Below are 17,641 nucleotides of genomic sequence, written 5' to 3'. Positions count from 1 at the left end.
CTGGTACGAGGTGGATGAAGGTCCCAAAGAGTACGTCATCACAGCGAGAGCATTACAAGCTTCAATGCTGGGCCGCCTTTTGTGAAATATCGTATCAGGAGGGATGCTTCTTCTTCCTGTCCCAGAAGAGACTATAATTGTCGGCTTTGTGGATGACCTGGTTGTAGTTGTGACAGCAAAATACCCAGAAAATGTGGAGATCAACACGGAGGAGACAGTAAGAGCGGTAAAGTCCTAGTTGGAAAAGGCTGACTGACCTAAACGAATGAAAAACGATACTGCCAAAGTAGAAGTTGATAAACATACGGTCGTCCCGAAGCCGGTTCTCAAATAACTGGGGCTGATAATTGATGCCAAACTAAACTTTAGCCTGTCAAAAAGCAGTTAGTGCCACCGCGCCACTTGCAAAAATATTGTCGAATATTGAGGGGTAAGTTGCTTCTAACCGGAGTGGTGAATCCATTCTGCTTTGCACGTCACCTATGTGGAAGCGCTTAAAAACACCCAAAGAAAGAAGCAGGTGAACTCGGTTTACCGACTGATGGTTCGGAAGAAGAACCACATAAAATGAGACAATACTAGCAGTGATGAGCATGGTCCCAATCGACATTTTGGCAAAAAAAGTGTACCACGCAAGGCGTAGAGAGAGGCAGAAAGGACGCAGGAATGCGTTAAGATCGGAGTCATATGATCGGTAGCAATGCAGATGGGATGAGTCTACGAAGGGTTGCGGAGAGAATAACTACCATGTTACCCAGTTCCTCACAGTACATGGTGGTTGCTGCAGGCAGTATCTTCATCGTTTTGGGTTGTGTGTTTCATTGAATTATCCTGCATGCATTGGCATAGCGAAAGATTCAGAGCATGTGGTGTTCCACTGCCCAAGGGTCGCAATGGATGGAAGGAATCGGAATTAAGCGCTGGGAATGTCTGTGAGCCCGGAGTATAAAGTTGTATAGAAACTGAGTTCAAAAGAGGACTAGCTTACTGTTTCCATTTTGCTCCTCAGCTCTCAATTTATAAACATCAAAATGTTTTTAAATGTACGCCCGGAAAACTGAGAAAACAGATCGGAAAACTCGATCTATTTTGCACAAGAGCCACTGCCCCAGAACGTGTATAAAGGTTTCAACACACTCCGCACAGAACCTACAGGCAGTGTTCGTACATATCCCTAGCTTCCCTACCACCCCCGACTCCCCCACCCCCCCCCACCTTCCCCGTGGAATCACCTTTAGGTATTACATCACGAGGCGGAGTTAGCTTACTTTAGCTAAGTCTCGTTTCGTCTACCCGCGGGGTTCGTAACCGCATCTTCCTCACTTCTTCTGCTTTTCGCAGTTTATCTTGGATTACAGTGATCATGGAATTGATCGAATCCCAGTCTTTCTGATAGGCTACCATTCTCCGGACAAAATTTTCCGGTGATAGCACTTCACCTAGAGTTTCGTCTAGGTTCCTCCTTTCTTCCACGAACTTAGAACACTGGAAGAAAACGTACAAAACGTGCGCTGGGTCCTCTGGGCCCCCGCAGTTTGGACAATTAGGCGAGGTGTCCAATTTAAACCTGTACAGGTATTGACGGTATCCTCCATGGCCAGTGAGAAACTGGGTGAGATTATAATTTATCTCCCCATGCTTTCTCTCCAACCACTCCCCGATGAAAGGGATCAACCTGTAAGTCCAACGACCCTTTTCTGACTGGTCCAATCGCTGTTGTCAGCTGCTTATGGATCTCTCCCTTTCGGTTTTTTTCACCTGAGATAAGATCCCTAGCTTCCCTGGGTGATAGCTTAGTGGACAGTGACCAGTGAGAGTTCCCAATTTGATTCGGAGGTTCTTCTTGGTGAGGTGTACACAGTCCTTTGTACGCTAGGGTTCGTATCCCCCAATAAACACCCTGGACTTCTGCATTCCAGGCAGGCCTCAGCGGTTCCTCTTCATTTTTTAATGTCATAGCCCTGAACCCGTTTCCGATTCCACAGAAGGGTTGTGACCCGTGTAGAGGTATACCTGTTCCTTTCTTGACCAGTTCGTCCACTCCGTCATTGCCTTCCAAACGAACATGGCGTGGAACCTACTGGTCACCTGTTGTTACAGAAATGAACTGAACAGCTCCAATGATATTCGAATTCATCTTAAGAGAGTCCGCTCTGTTGTTGGAAAAATAAATTTCGTGCCATCCATCTTCGAATTCAATAAAAACTGAATACGGTTTTATCACAAACAGTGACGTCTGTTTTTGCATTTTTATTACCACATTCATTAACTATTAATAGTCATCCTCCTGGTCAGCCAGAGGTGGCATTATTAGATGACCTATCGCGGAATGTAGGTATTACATAAATATAAACATCTTTTCACACAACTCACCGTTATAAATTAGTAACACTCGTTAACATTTAATGCTCTTCCCTTTATATGCTAAATTGAATAATTTATAATAAAAAAGATACACCGAAAACACAAAACATTTCTATTTCAAACGCGCACAAAGCGGCCTAATCCCAAATTATTCATTTCTTTATATCTTTTATTCGCGGTGTTGTTTTTGGTACCGGCCAGCGTGAACCAGTGGCCGGTGGGTGACACCACTAACAAGATTCACTTCCCAGTTTCACAAGATGTGAAATATCTTTTTATTGTACATCCGATTGAATAATGAGATAGTAATGCAACTTGTTTTCGGCACAAATAACAAAGTTATGGACAATGGTAAAGCCGCCCTTTAGGCAGTTGTGTCAAAGTTGCGATGGTATTTCAGGTGGTTAAGTGGACGGTTTGGCAGTTTTTATAGAGCGAAAATTAAGCCGAATTGTTCAGAGGTAAACAAAGTTCTCAGACGAGTTCACTCAATCTGGTTGAGACATCCACGGGGAGCAGATGTGCCAATGTGAGCCATTGTAAGAGCTTTTCACTAGGAAGATTATAAATTTGAATATTCAGACAATACCTAGTTACGTCTGAGTTACCTAGTGGACTAATAAATCCATTATGCACTCAAACCAGTGGAGTAACACGGTTAAGTTTAGAAACACTGCACTTGTAAGACCACTCTTGCGTTTTAGATTAATCAACCAACTGTACTAATAGATAAGGAAGCTAAATCTGTTCGTACACGGACAAACACCGGAGCTACAACAGGCACGTGTGGGATTCGCACCTACTAAAAACCACCCCCGGTCTCTTCAGCCCCAGACCCGCAGGACCACCATTTAGGTATTACTTCGTGGGGTCAAACCTGCCCTTAGGCACTCGTCCCGATCCTCCTTTTAACTTTCCTCTTTCCTTGCTCCTTCAGCAACTCCTCCTGTTTTTACACGTTGCGGAGGAAACGGTAAGCCAGTTCTCCTCGGCCCTCAGCATCTTCGCAACTATCTCCGGGCTTACGCTCCTGCAAATCTTGAGCAGTGAAACATCACATGCTCTGCATCCTCCGGTATTCCACCGCATCTAGGACAATTCGGAGAATCATCCAACCCAAAGCGATGCAGATGCTGCCTGTAGCAACCACCGTGTAACGTGAGAAACTGGGTAATGTGGTAGTTGGTCTTCCCATGTTTCCGCTCAAGCGACGTACTAATGTTAGGAATGAGCCTGTGCGTCCACCGACCCTTCGTAGACACGTCCCAACCGCGTTGCCATAGATCATGCGACCCTGACCCTGCCGCATTTGTGCGCTCTGTGTGCACTTCCTTACGTCTTGCATGGTACAGCACACTCATTTCTTTCGCCAAAATGTCGACAGGGATCATGCCTGCCACCTCCAATACTCTCTCATCTGAGGTGGTTCTAAAGGCACTGCAAACTTTCGAAGCCTTCAGCCGGTAAACCAAGTTCACCTGCTTCTATCTCTGAGAATTCGCAAGTGCCTCTGCCCATGGTAGGGTGGGCAGGTATCAGTGGCCGCTCCGAGGAGCCCAATTAGCGCTTTGGTGCGCCGTTTTGATGCCATAAACTCCTAAGACCGTGACTGTTGTAAAGAATACCGTCTCATAGTCTTGCAACACACCGCCGGTCTTCCACTTTGCCCTAGTTGGAAGGTCCACAGCAAAGTTTCTCGTGAAGTTCAGCTTGCGTGTGACATAGTCCGTGGGGGATGCCCAGATTTCTCGAGGTATTTCATCTAGGATGTTGCTGTGGCCGTAGGACTTCGCTGTCAAGCATCCGGACTCCCGTAGTCTGACGGCACTGCACGCTGCTACATATTTGATGTGGAGGTCTAGGGGGAGGAGATGCAAGAGTACATTGAGAGCATCTACCAGGCAGGATTGCGGAGCCCCCGTAGCACCTGCACACGCGGTTCTTTGAATACTATTAAGCTTCGTTCTATTGTATTTCTTCTTCAAAGCCTGCCACCATACAATACGCACTACAGCGGTGTATGGAATTCAGGTATCCTTGTCTTGGTGGTGAATAGCCTCTGCCCACACAGGTGACGAGTAAAGCAAGCAACCTCCGAAAGGGTTCCGGCACTGGCTGGCGTTTGGCATACATATTCTAGGTGCTCCCTAAAGCTCAATCTGGTATCAATTACCACCCCCAAGTATTTGATACCCAACTTTGATACGACTGTATATACACCGACTTCCACTTTCACAGTGTTATTTTTCCTGCGGTTTGTTATTAATACCGCTTCCATTATCGGGTGTGCCAAGGTTAGCCCGGCCCTTTCTACCCAGGACTTTACCGCTATTACTGTTTCCGTCCCGTAGATCTTCACATCTTCTGGGTGTTTTGCTGTAACAACTACAACTAGATCATCATCAAAGGCGACAATCGTAGTCCTCTCTAGGACGGGAAGAGCAAGCACCCCATTATACATGATATTCCACAACAGGGAATCAAGTACCGATCCCTGTGGCAGCTCGTCTGTGGCAATGTACTCTTTGGAGCCGTCATCCGTCCCATACTAGAGAGTCCTCTCTGAGAAATAGTTTTTCACCAAATTCGCTAAATACCCAGGGACACCTATGTCAGCCAATACCCCTTTAATTCTGTTCCAGTTGGCCGAGTTGCATGCGTTTTTGACATCCAGCAACAACACGGCACAGCAGCCACCAAATATCAGTGCGCCTTTTGCCAGGTTTACTACCATGCTAATTGCGTCCACCGTAAAGTAGACATGTCGGAAACAAAACTAGCGTTCCGACAAACCATTGCTGTCTTCGACGATGGGTGGGAGTCTGTTATAGATGACTCTCTCCATCATCTTCCCCATTGTATCCAGCAGACAGATAGGACGATACGATGGTTTCCAAGTGGCTTGCCACATTTCAGAAGCAACACCAACTTTTTTCTTTTTCCACTGGACAGAGAATACTCTTTCCTCTGGCCACGCCTCGAAGGTGTTGGCGAAAAGGTCTAATCTAGTCTTCACTGCCGGTTTCAAAGCTCGGTTGGGGATGCCATCCAAACCTGCGCCCTTGTTGTCAACGACCCTACTACATACTTCCCGCAGCTCCTCAACAATTACTGGAGGTAGAATGCCCCCATTTAGCTGAACAGCTTTTTGCCTTCCCTATTTTCGTGGTGAGGGAACGGAGTGGTAACAATCTATTTCGGCCTTTTCATTACCACTATGTAGGCCTCGCCCCAACGGTCCACATTCCTTACTGATATGGCCCTTCGCTCCCCATCTCCGACATAGCTTCAACCTGTTATCAGCATTGGAACATGCCTTTGCGATATGACAGAAGCCAAGGCACCTAAAGCACCGCTTTAACTCTCTAAGGCGACACATAACCCAGCCTATTTTACTCTCCCTGCTGCCAACAGTTTGCTGCTTCCACTGGTAGACTGATGATGGGTTTTCGTAGCGTCTTTATCGCGGACCCTTCAAGTCCAATAAGGTCGAATTCTTTTTCCAAAGCCTCACGAACCTCATCCTTCCTGGTGACCTCATCTATATCCCTGCAAACTATAGAGATCTCCGGTCTGCTAGCCATGATTTTGGCTTCCTGTACCAAGAACTTTCCAATTTGGCTCAAGAATTTATCCGCCATTATATCCTTGGACTTCTTGAGCTCCAGCATAAAGTCTCCTTTCTGTGACCGTCTAATGCGGCTAACATTATCTCCCAAAGTGGTAAGTTCGGGGTCTGCATTCACTCTTGTGAGAATGTCAGCGTACAACCATTCGCCACTCTTGAAAATTATGATAACCGCCGGTGGTATCCTCCTCCTAACTCACTTTTTCCGAGGAGACACTATTCTCCAGGCTTCCAGATCCTCTTTAGGAAGTTTGCACCCTCTCCTCGAAATTGCGGCTACATGAGGTTCCCCAGCAGCTTGAGCAGTCTTCTTTAGTTGCTCCACTTTTTTGGGAGTTGAGTCCTTCTCTCTCTTAGGGGATTGCCGGTCAGTTGACTCGTTCAACTGTTTGCGATGCGTCTTCCTCGGTTTCGCCTCCCCCGAGTTTTTTGTGAGCGTCACTTGTGTTCCCAATTGTGTGTTGGCAACTCTTTCATCCTGGGCTTTGCCGTACGCCAATCAAATGCCTCGAATCATGGCCCTTATACTTTGATGGATATTCGGCCATTTCTTGATAAATTCGCAAAGCTCTAAGATTTTATTACCTAGTGCGATGAAGGCAACTCTCGATTTCTCGCTGCACCTTACGTCGCTCAAGTAGTTTTCCGGCATTGTTTCCTCCTTCCCGTACTCTGCTACACTCTCCCCCTTGTGCTGTAAGGGTGCAGATCTACGACGAATCGATGTGCTTCTGAACGGGTCCCTTAATAGTTCCAGTTCTACTCCATCCATCGCGTTTATAACATTGGATATCGGCGACCGAAAACCCGCTTGCCTACTCTCAAAAACCGCCGGTACTGGGTTTCCGAAGCCTTACACCGTAACTTTCCCTCTATTCTTCTCCTCCATGGTTGGTTTTATTTCGGGGTATCCTTCCCATAGTCAAGTTGCTTTCCACCTTAGCATCTTCTCTATTCCCACCTACCCGGCCTGCGACTAAGCATGCCCATACACGCGCATCTCTAGGCTGCGTCCATGCATATGCCCATGACACATCCACCGAGCGTTCCCGTATCCGCATGCAAGGGCACGTCTGATGGGTGATTTGGCAACTCCACATAGGGGTTATTAGTTAATATAGATAATGGTATCAAGGGAAGTTGTCCTAAAAGAACTAATTGCATCCCTTTGATGGTTATTATGTACCTGCTAACTGTAGCACGTTGATGAATCCAATAACCAGTTTAGAGATGCCTCCTTTTTCTAAGTGTTTAAGCATTGGGTTTGGTATTATTTTTTCTCTCCGCACTTCAATTTGCTTCCGAACTTAGTATCTCTTCCATGAGATTGTGAATTCTGATAGATTCTTTGAGGACGTCGTCTAACCTCCCTCTTTTATCCACGTATCTCGCGTTTGGAACAGTCGACAGACTCGTCCAATGTGCCTTATCTCGATATCATGTCGCTCCAGCGGGCCCCTGCTAAAAGTTGCCTCACCACCAAAATACCTGAAGCAAGGCCAACTCAATTCCGTCATCTCTTCCGTGTCTAAAGTTGACAAAGGATGACTCTCCAAACCGAATGATTTGTTCAAGGTGAGTATTCCTCCACCGCTTATCTCGCTGGTCTTGTACGATTTTAAGGCCTTTTTACCAAAATGTGAGGAATCTAAGGACCAATCTGTCGACTTTCAAGTTATCTGATTTGGCATTCCAACATCTCATCATCTGCATTACTGAAACCTGGCTGGATTATAGGATTTTATATTCCAAAGTGCTCGAAGATTACTCTGTCTTTCGTTGTGACAGAGAATGCACCGCACTTGGCAAGTCAACCGGCAGAGGTGCCCTGATAGCTGTTAAGTCCCTGTTCTATGCCGAAACCATCTTTCCTGCTCCTGTTTCAAGTACGATTCTGTCATCGTACGGGTCATTCCACCAAACGCATTCCTCCTTATCATATCCTGTATATATTTTCTCTGCCTCAGCCCCCTTTTCTTCGACACGTACGTTACGCGGTCAAATGTTTAATACTTAAGTTTAGAAAAGAGTATCTGACCGGTGTTGAAGACTCATTGAAGTGCGGAAACATCAAACCGTTCTGGACCTACATTTGGAACTAACGCAGTCCGGCCACGCTTTCTTCTCTTTTCATTAAATTCTTTGATCTGATCTTTCTATGCTCCCTCCCCTTCCTCTTCTTCTCTCCCACTGGTGGATTCAGCCTGCCCCGTATTTCTTACCTTCCCCTGTTTATCCCTCCTCATATCGAATACTTCATTGGTCCTCTTAACCTTTTTTTGCTTAAACTGCTCACTTCATTCTCCTTGCCCTCCCCAGTAGAATCAACAGCCGCGGAGCCGCGAAGAGAACCGTTTTCTCAACTTGTGGGAAAAAAGTCTCTTATTGAGAATTACCGTCCCATTTCTTTCCCTTCCTCCATTTCCAAAAATCTTGGAAAGGTATCTCAATGACTGGCTGCCCGACCTTTTTAGCCACCTCATTTTCTAACCGATCCTGGTGCGTCTCTTTTGATGACCTCACACCCCTTTTCTCCTCCCGCTCCTCTGACGCCCCACAGGGCTCTATTCTGGACCTTTTATTATTTTCATTCTTTATCTTTTCTTGCTTTGTACTTGCCTTTTCTTCCTTTTACTTTTTTTCTTTTTACTTGTCCTTTTACTCTCTATGCCTGCGGCGACCTTAAGCTGTTTTCCGATATATCATCGCCTGTGGACGGCGTCCTCTTGGACATTCTGGTTTGCAAGTGCTCTACTAATGGTTGTGATTATCTTACCCTCGAAAAATTGCAATGTATATTCACCCGTTCTCTCTTCTTTAAAAAACTTTCCTGGTGTGGTCTATTCGTCCTGCTCCCACCTTTCTGAACAGTGTAGAACCTATCTGGATTTATGCGCAAACTTTCTTCGATTCTGATGGACTGCTCCGCCCCTTAGGACATCACCTACCGTCCTGAATCTTATAATATACGCAACAGAGATATTTTCAAAGTCCATTTCGCGGAACTTGGAATTTACTCTGTTTATTGTCTAATAAATAAATAAATAAATCCGAAGCGGTGTAAGTACTTCTTGTAACCACCGTGTCCCGTGACGAATTTTGTTAACATGGGTGGTGATTTATTTCTCAGTGTTTTTGCTCGACCCATCACTCAATACACGCGATGAGTGTATGGGTCCAATGACCTTTTTCAGAATGATCCCACCGTTGACGCCATCTCCTTTACAGAAGCTTCCCAGTGGAAGTCCGAAGTCCCATCCGGCAGTTTCGTTCCCCTTCTCTGATTGAAGCAGTTCTCCTCATCCATTAGGAGATCCAAAGGAGTCACTCCCGCGATGACACATACTGCGTAACCCGATACTCTCCTGCATACCCTCAACGCAATTGGCTAGTATGGCCAACACACCCTTCTCTGGTTCACCGCGTTGTCCAGTGCTCGCCCTTAGCAGGGCCCGCGTATGTCAAGATGGATTTCACCACCCCCGTGGTAAGCAGTCGGCGACCCTTCAATATTAGAAATCAGCCTTGTCAGAGATGAACTAATCTTTACTGCCTTTTCTCGAGCATGTCCCAAGTGCCCCTTGAAACTCAACTTGTCATCGATCATTATCCCCTACATTTAATGATCGATTTAAAAGGACCTCATTTTTATCAACGACGACAATATTCTTTTTCGTGCGATTGCTAATAAAGACTGCCCCATATTTTCGTCTGTCAGGTGCAGTTTAACCTTTAGTAACCAGTCTTCCATTGCGTGAATGGTTTCACTTACGTAAATTACCACGTTCCCAGGGTGCTTCGCAATTACCACAACCAGATGGTCTGCAAAGCCAATCAACATTGCCTTTCGGCACGCGAAGATCAACCACTCCATCATACATTATACTCTTCAAGAGGTAACCGACGATTATCCGAGCAGGAAGCAGGGACACAGGGAGTTTAGCCCCAGTTGTGCGAATTGAAGGCATTCCTACCAGCTAACATCACCACTGGGCAGCACTTTTCAATGATCGACATCTCTCGAGCCAGATCCAGGATCATTGATATGATATCGACTATAGAACGGGCTCACTGAAATTTGTACCGCTGCTCCAATAGACTAATCGCTAGCCCGACAGCCTGGTGTATACCACCCTCAATATCTTCCCAGTAGAGTCTAAAAGGCAACTAGGACAATATGAAGAGGGTGTCCCAGTCTTAGGCAGGAAACACTCCTACCACCATTCACGATTTAAATGTGATTATGTACTATGGGGCTCTGATTTTGGCAGCCAACTTCAATACTTTGTTCAGAATCCTGTTTCATCCCCAGTTCCCCAGATCTCTTGCGGACCAGGTGTTAGCTTCTTTCCTATATGCCGGACACCTTCCACCACCTGCAACGTGGCGGTCGTCCACTTCCTCTTTCCCTTTGCATAACATGCGTCATGGATCTCCAGTGCAATCTTTGAAGAAATGGCCGTTGGCTCCCCTCTCCCTGCACCTTTTCGATCTAGCCCACATAAGGATTCTGGCCAGTTCAACTACTACCTTATTGACTCATAACACGGGATAGCAAACAACCTAGAGTTTCTACACCCTATTGTGCGAACCAGTCGAACTCTATCAAGGCATTCCCATGTCAATTTAGAGTTTACCTCGTTGGCTCTAAGTGCCTTTATACTCGCCACGCTGTTGATTAGGATCGCAAAATTTTGCAATTCGAAACGCCTTTGGAGGTTTGACACACCTATCTATGACATATATTTCCCCTTGAAATGCGAACTAGTATACTTACCCACTGTATCGAAATACGTAGCTTGCTGAAACTGTAGGAATACCAGTCGCTCCATCAGTATGCTCTTCATTATCGGTTGCAGCTTGGTATCAATAATTGGCGATATGGCCAAGAAAGAGTGTTAATCTTCTTTTGATTTAAGCAGAACTTGAAACCCGAGTGCCGCGATTAAGGAGAAATATCCACGACGAATCACATCTCCAATCGCTACTTCCGCCAGAACTCCGAGGGTCACCATTGAAATCAAAAGGCAAAACGCGAAAAACCGCTCCCCTTTGTCTGGAAATCGCCAAAGGGACTGCACCATTGGGGACGTATGTATCCAAATGCTGAACGCCAATCCACTCCTTCTTTAGAAGATGAATATGAAAACGAAGTTTGAAGTCCCAAAGTTGACAACCTCATGCTACGTACCTCTGTTCCCAACCTAATACTCGCCACCAACTAACATCTTCCTCCCCGGAACGAAGAAAAGAGCTCTCTTCGATTCATCATGAGGATAGGAGCGCAAACGCTACAGTCCTTCGTTTCCGAACAAAGATTCGCAAACTAGGAGCCTCTTCGTCGCCGCAGGACAAAGGTGTCGAATTTTAAAAAAATCATCATTCACATAAATGCAGCAGTAGGGATAGTTCCCACAAGCGTAGTGCAACCTTTCAGGCCCCAGCCGAAAAGGGCTATATTCCAAAGACTTAAGGGATCTTCCCTTGCGCAACCTAAAGCGCCAACACAACATGAGTCTCCACCGACTCCTGCCAAGACTTGCGAAGTCTACATCTGAGCCATTAAACAAACTAAACATAGTCACGAGAATGATTTTGTGGTATATTATTAAAAAAGGACTCCACTCTTCAAGACGGGATGCGCAAATGTGGCTTAGCAACACTTGCTTCTGTGGGGAAAGGTGTGTAGCCTAAAGGAAATGAAGTCAAGTGCACGTAAAGCCTAGCCGAGAACAAAGTTGAGAAACTCTTGCTTTTCTATTCGACTGACCAAAACAAAGTTGAGATCGAGAATAGGCTATCTTCCAAAGATTTATTGAACTGAAACCTTAAGAACGCTGGGTGCTATTATAAGGACTATTGATTTTTTGCAAGTTCCGGTGCGCACGCTCAAGGTCACCCTCTTCTGGATTCTCGGTCATAGAAACATAGAGGGGAATGAGTGGCCTGACGGTTTGGCCAGGTGGGGCTCTGCTCTTGGCAGTCCATCGGAAGGTACAGTCGGTGTCTCGCTGGTTACTGTCGAGACGGAATCAACTCGCACTATTTAGCCTTAGATCGCGAAGGCTTACTACCTGTACCAAATGAAGGAGGATTCGGCCGACTTATAGCAAAACTCGTTCACGCCCTCCGTACGCCCAAAATTTGTGGGCTAGCACTATTACAAATTTGATCTTGGAAGTTTCCCTTGCAATTACGCCGATGATGTTTGCAACTTTTCTCCAATGTCGAAGTATCAGCCTCCTCTTCTGACGTTCACTTTGATGTAATTCACGGTCCGTGTTGGACTTTAGGACATCCAAATCTTCATCCAGTCCCTTCTCCTCAATAGGGATGAGGTCAATATCCATCCTCCTTCCACCTTCCTCCTTCCTCCTTCCTCCTTCCTCCTTCCTCCTTCCTCCTTCCTCCTTCCTCCTTCCTCTCTTTCCTCTATCCCTCCTTATCAGTTTCCATAATCTCCACCATTCCTTCTTGGTTCTTGATTGATCTTCCACAAACTGTGTCATCCGAAGTATCTTTCTTCGGTTTCTCATTATGTCCGTGCCCCTTGATCTATAATTGATGCGGCACTTGTGGCTGTTGATCACTTCCAAGGACGGTCATCCATTTCAATCCAGAGGATATCATCAGTTTTGTTCGATCCCCGGCAGGCAATTGAGGGACCATTGTCATGAACAATCCTGCAGTGACCTCCGGGGCGCAATCTGCTAGTGCCAACTGTGATCAGAAGCTAACGCTAAGCCCCACGACCATTTCCTGCTCCTGTCGAGTGGATATTTGCTCTGGAAAAGATTTAGGTAGAATGGCCAGTAGAATGCCTTTCACCGTAATAGCATAGCTAATGTCGGGTCTTCTGTCTTCCAGAGGTTTACTTTACTTTACTTTAATTTCCTTTACGGTTTCTTGGGCATTCCCTTCTGGCCTGATCTCTGCTTCTGCTGCTCTCCCCTCTTCTTCGATTCCGCCATTGAAGGCTTCGTTCTATCGCGACCCTTCTTCAGGACCTCTCTCAGCCCCAGGTATTTTTTCAGACAGGGCAAATACCATTTAGTGCCTGCACCTCTAAGGGCTATTTTTTCAATGAAGTCTGATATATTATCCTTAAATATACTTTAGCTAGACTTTGTCCTCTGTTCATGGATTTTTGTTGATTGTAGTCTTCGCAGCAGGCCGATGTTGACCTTGTTTAGGCTACCTGACTCCTACCTAACTATGAGCAGATGTGCCTACGCCTGATATATCAGTTTCTGCATGGTATGGAAACCCGCGTGTTTTTGGTTTTTGCTTAATAAAAAATACCAGTACTCATGTAAACCTCACTAGTAGAGAGAGGGGAGACACGTAAGCCATACCCATAGCCTTCAGTAGTACCGTAAGGCTTACTTAGGCTTACTCATTGAGGTCACTAGATTCAAGGGGCTCCATTCAACTTCCAAGTTTAGAACCGTAAGTTTTGTTAATAGCGGAGAGCCACATGTGAACCACCAAAAACAGATATGTTGACTCCTATAGAGCTATATTCCTCTATCAGTATATCCTACAGTCCACCGCTTGAATCCTAAACAGGCTACATATAGGGCAGAAATTTATTAGGAAAAAACAAGGAAAAATCAAGTTCAATTATAGAAAAGTTCAAAAAAATCTCGAAATAAGGCAAAACGAAAACTTTTAATGGGAATCACTGATATCATCTTAAATCAACTACATTCATCTACATTATGGACAGTCAGCATAAATTTAATTCAAATTATTTATTCTTCAATCATTCTAGTTGACGACAAACAATCTGATCAACCAGTAAAAGTGCCCTTCTCATTGGAACTGGAGCCACCTCTTCCCGATAATGCGAACGGTGCTAGTAAGCCAGTTGTCCTGCCACTACGCGATAGCTATGGAAATCCAATTCCACCAGCAGTGCTTGGAGTCGATCCATCAGGAGCTGATTATGACCTAAGTGGTCCAAATAGCAACCGTAACAGCAACAACAATCCCAAAAAGACAGTTTTCACACAAGGAATCAACTTCCCAATTCCATCATACGCATCCGGCATAACCGAAATTCATCGACCCAGCGATGGATTACTTCCGCCATTTGATAGTGACCACAAACCAGATAAAGATGGTCTACCAACATCATCAAATTTACCGTCAGCATCAGTTCCACTTCCAGTTAATGAACTCTTGCCACCGTTATCTGTCCCACAGACAAAAGACGACGCAATCAATGAGATTTCAGGTACTTTGACAAATAACACACCTATTCCTGACTCACTTTCTTCTCCTGCGCTTATTGCTTCTACTCCTACCGCTTCAACTGCAATTCCCTCTGCAACGATAACCACTACCCCAAAAACAACTACATATGAGCCTGTCACAACTAAAAAACCTTTTATCGGTGGAAAATACACCGGTGGATTTGGTGGGGCTCCTGGTATTCTGGGCGAGCAGAAGAAAATCGGTTTTGATGTGTCAACTACTACCACAACTACTCCTGCTCCAACCATAAGTACTACTCCTCTCCTTACAACAACAACCACTTCAGAACCACCCACCACCCCTGGTACAACCACTACAACTACCCCACTTCCAACTACTCCATACACTACCACTACTACTACGACTCCACCCCCAACTCCCCCAACCATTCCAACTACTACTACTACCCCACCACCACCTACTACCCCTACGACAACCACTACAACTACCACTTTCGTACCTCCAATCACAGAGGTAGTTACCAGAAATTCTGTTGACAATGGTCCCACTAGGATTCCTATTGGAGTTGCTCCTCCAGGTGCAATAAACTTAGGCATTCCAGCCATCAGTAAAGTATTACTTCCGCCTTTCGAAAGTCCCCAACAAAAAGCGCAGGATTCAGAACTTCACAGTTCTACCCCTACTGCCACCACAACTACTACGACCAGAGCACCAAGATCAACCACAACCACTACAACCAGACCTCCAACCACTACAACCAGACCTCCAACAACTACCATAGTCACTACGACCACCAATGTTCCGGTGTCAGAAAATCCTCCCCCTAACCAACCAGACGTTGCACGTATAGACCTAGACAGTATCCCATTCCCCACAACCCCACCTCTAGAAATCCTAATCAAAAGCACCACTTCCCCGCCTAAACCTAATGCAATACCCACGCTAGCGACAATTCTGTTACCCCCACCGTACTCATCCAACTCTCGACCTTTCCAACCACCACCGCCTACTCCTTCAACAACTGTAGCTGCATCGCTACTAATCCCCCCTCCTGAGCTTCCACCGGGTTCTCATGAAGGAGGCTCGTTTCTTTCTCTATCGTTTGGATTTCCAAATACACCAACAAATGAATCACCACAAAAAACTGCCATAGGTAAAGCTCTCCAGGAAAGGTTCGGATCGAATTTCAACGTTCAGCAACTTCCGTCATTCATCAACTCACTCCAACCAGGTCAGTCTAAGCCTGCAGCACCGGCAGTACCAGGATCCCCCGTAAGTGGTACTAAATTTCCGCCTGCACCACCAGTCCAAGGAGCACCTTTAGGTCCCGTTCCAGCAGCTCCAAAGCCAGCAGCAGCATCAGACTCAGGTAAATATACAGGTGGATTTGGTGGAGCCCCTGGCGTTTTAGGAGACCAGAAAGAAGTAGGATTTGGAATTAAACCAGGAAGTGGAACTGCATCCGCTCCTGTTGCACCACCTAAGCCACCAGTTGTGGTTCCTGTTGTCACTCCTGTTGTCGCTCCTGTTGCCGCTCCTGTTGCACCACCTGTATCTCCTACCCAATCCCCGAGTGGTGGAAAATACACAGGTGGCTTTGGAGGACCCCCAGGAATTCTGGTTCCTTATGACCAGAAGAATTCTTAAGGATGAATTGAAACATGTCAGTATACTGTAGATTTAAGATGTCTGTAATTTTAATTTTAAGCAAAAACATTTCCATATATGTAATTTATGCACAGTAAGAGTATCTAAATCTAAAAATAAATCTGATTGAATGAGGTGACGTACTTTTTTTTAAAAAATTAGCTAAGGTTGGATTGATTCAAGCCAGAGGGAAGGGGCGTGTCAACTTTCTTGGATGTCCTTCATATGTTCCATTCTGCCTAGGGTTTTTTTTTAAATTGTGGGTTGGATTGCAATTATCTCCGCGAAAGGTACCTGGGAAGTATCTATACCACTCGTCTTGTAGGACCATTTCCAGTGTGAAATGTCAGCGGTAAGGGAGCTGTCCATAAAGATATTCTGGGATCTCGGAAAAAAAGGGGATTGGTAGTACGTGAGCTGAGGCTCATTTTTAAGCAAAGAGAGCAGTTGAATTTTCGACTCCTGCAACTGAGGGCCGTAGTCAAGGAATGGGGACTAGTTCAGAGAATAATACATGAGAATATAAAGAACTCACTGAATACGCCCTCGAAGGTTGACCAAACTTAATTCGATTTGAAAGTAAGCCACATTAATTAACCTCGTCAAGGAACTTTTGCCCCACAGGATAAACAAAACGAAGTCAATTGGAAGCAAACAAAAGCCAAGCCGTCTCAGTTATGGCTCACAAAGGTAAGTCCGTGCATTCGTGGTGCCTCAAATCTTATATAAGAGTCTTCTCGTGAAACGACTCAAGGATATCCATAACTGGATTCATCATCCAACGGGCGAATTTAGACATCAGGAGATTATCGTCACCACTTAGCACTAGTTTGGAGTGTCGCCAACCATTCATTGTGCCAACAATGCCAAAATATCTGCCGAAGTCTGTCAGACCCACTGTCACTGCGTTATTCCATTGGATGGAATATCCGAGAATCTCACTCTGCTAAGATTGCTGATCACCCGAGAAGACAGTCGACTAGAAAAATAAAATTTATTCTCTGGATCATCCTGAGTCCTGAAACAGTCCAGAAAGCAAAAACCTTAATTACTGACTACTCACAATAGCTGAAGGTACAGAGAATTTCTGGCCTTTTCGTCACGTTGACAGTTCTGGTAGACCCCGGTTCACAACAGAGTTCTCTAACAGAGTCAATTACGCAGCTATTAATATGACGAAGGCGATCCCGATATACGAAGTGGAAGCAAATGTTAAACTACAAACTGGTCAACATGTCAGCATTACCAAGTTGTGTCCAACAGTCACAACATCAATAACACCTCCAGTGACACTGTCCATTGAAAACTTAGCTGACCCCACGTCTGGAAGTCCAGGACAGATGAACATTTTGCTAGGAGCTGATACTGATACAATGACATCATGTGCATGCAGTGAACACCACCCTCGGATGCTTGGCCAGGCTTTTTCGTAAACCATACAAACCACGGAAGACACTACTGTCCAACTGGCCTGTAACGACCGACGAGAAAGCGTCCATGGAATGATATCAACAGATCACCAGATAAGACTATGCTAGGAAGTAAATAGTCTGACTTCCGTTCAAGCAAAATGCTGAACCTGCAAAAGCCTTATCCAACTCTCATAAACGGGCCAATATTGAAATTGCACAGTTGGTGAAGCAGTTGACCAACGACGAAGCCTTGGGGAGCCAGTACGTGGTGCCTTGCTCATCAGTCCAAGTTTCTACAACAGTGATCGATAAGTAATGGCAACTGATATAGAGAAGATGTTCCGACAAATGCTGGTACATCAGGATTAGG

The 17,641-nt window shown here is 45.5% G+C and overlaps 1 protein-coding gene across 1 annotated transcript in view; it reads left to right on the top strand.

Annotated features, from left to right (window-relative positions):
• The window catches only part of LOC119655215 (flocculation protein FLO11-like), a 47,513-nt gene extending 31,515 nt beyond the window's left edge, over positions 1 to 15,998 (top strand). Inside the window, exon 3 of the mRNA XM_038060991.1 lies at positions 13,767 to 15,998. Within this exon, the coding sequence (XP_037916919.1) occupies positions 13,767 to 15,859 (2,093 nt within the window). The 3' untranslated portion in view covers positions 15,860 to 15,998. The remainder of the gene's footprint in view (positions 1 to 13,766) is intronic.
• The last annotated feature ends 1,643 nt before the right edge of the window (positions 15,999 to 17,641 follow it).

Source organism: Hermetia illucens, chromosome 4 (genome assembly GCF_905115235.1).
Source record: "Hermetia illucens chromosome 4, iHerIll2.2.curated.20191125, whole genome shotgun sequence".
Taxonomy (NCBI): domain Eukaryota; kingdom Metazoa; phylum Arthropoda; class Insecta; order Diptera; family Stratiomyidae; genus Hermetia; species Hermetia illucens.
The sequence above is the reverse complement of the archived record's forward strand: the minus strand, read 5'-3'. Positions and strand labels throughout refer to the sequence as shown.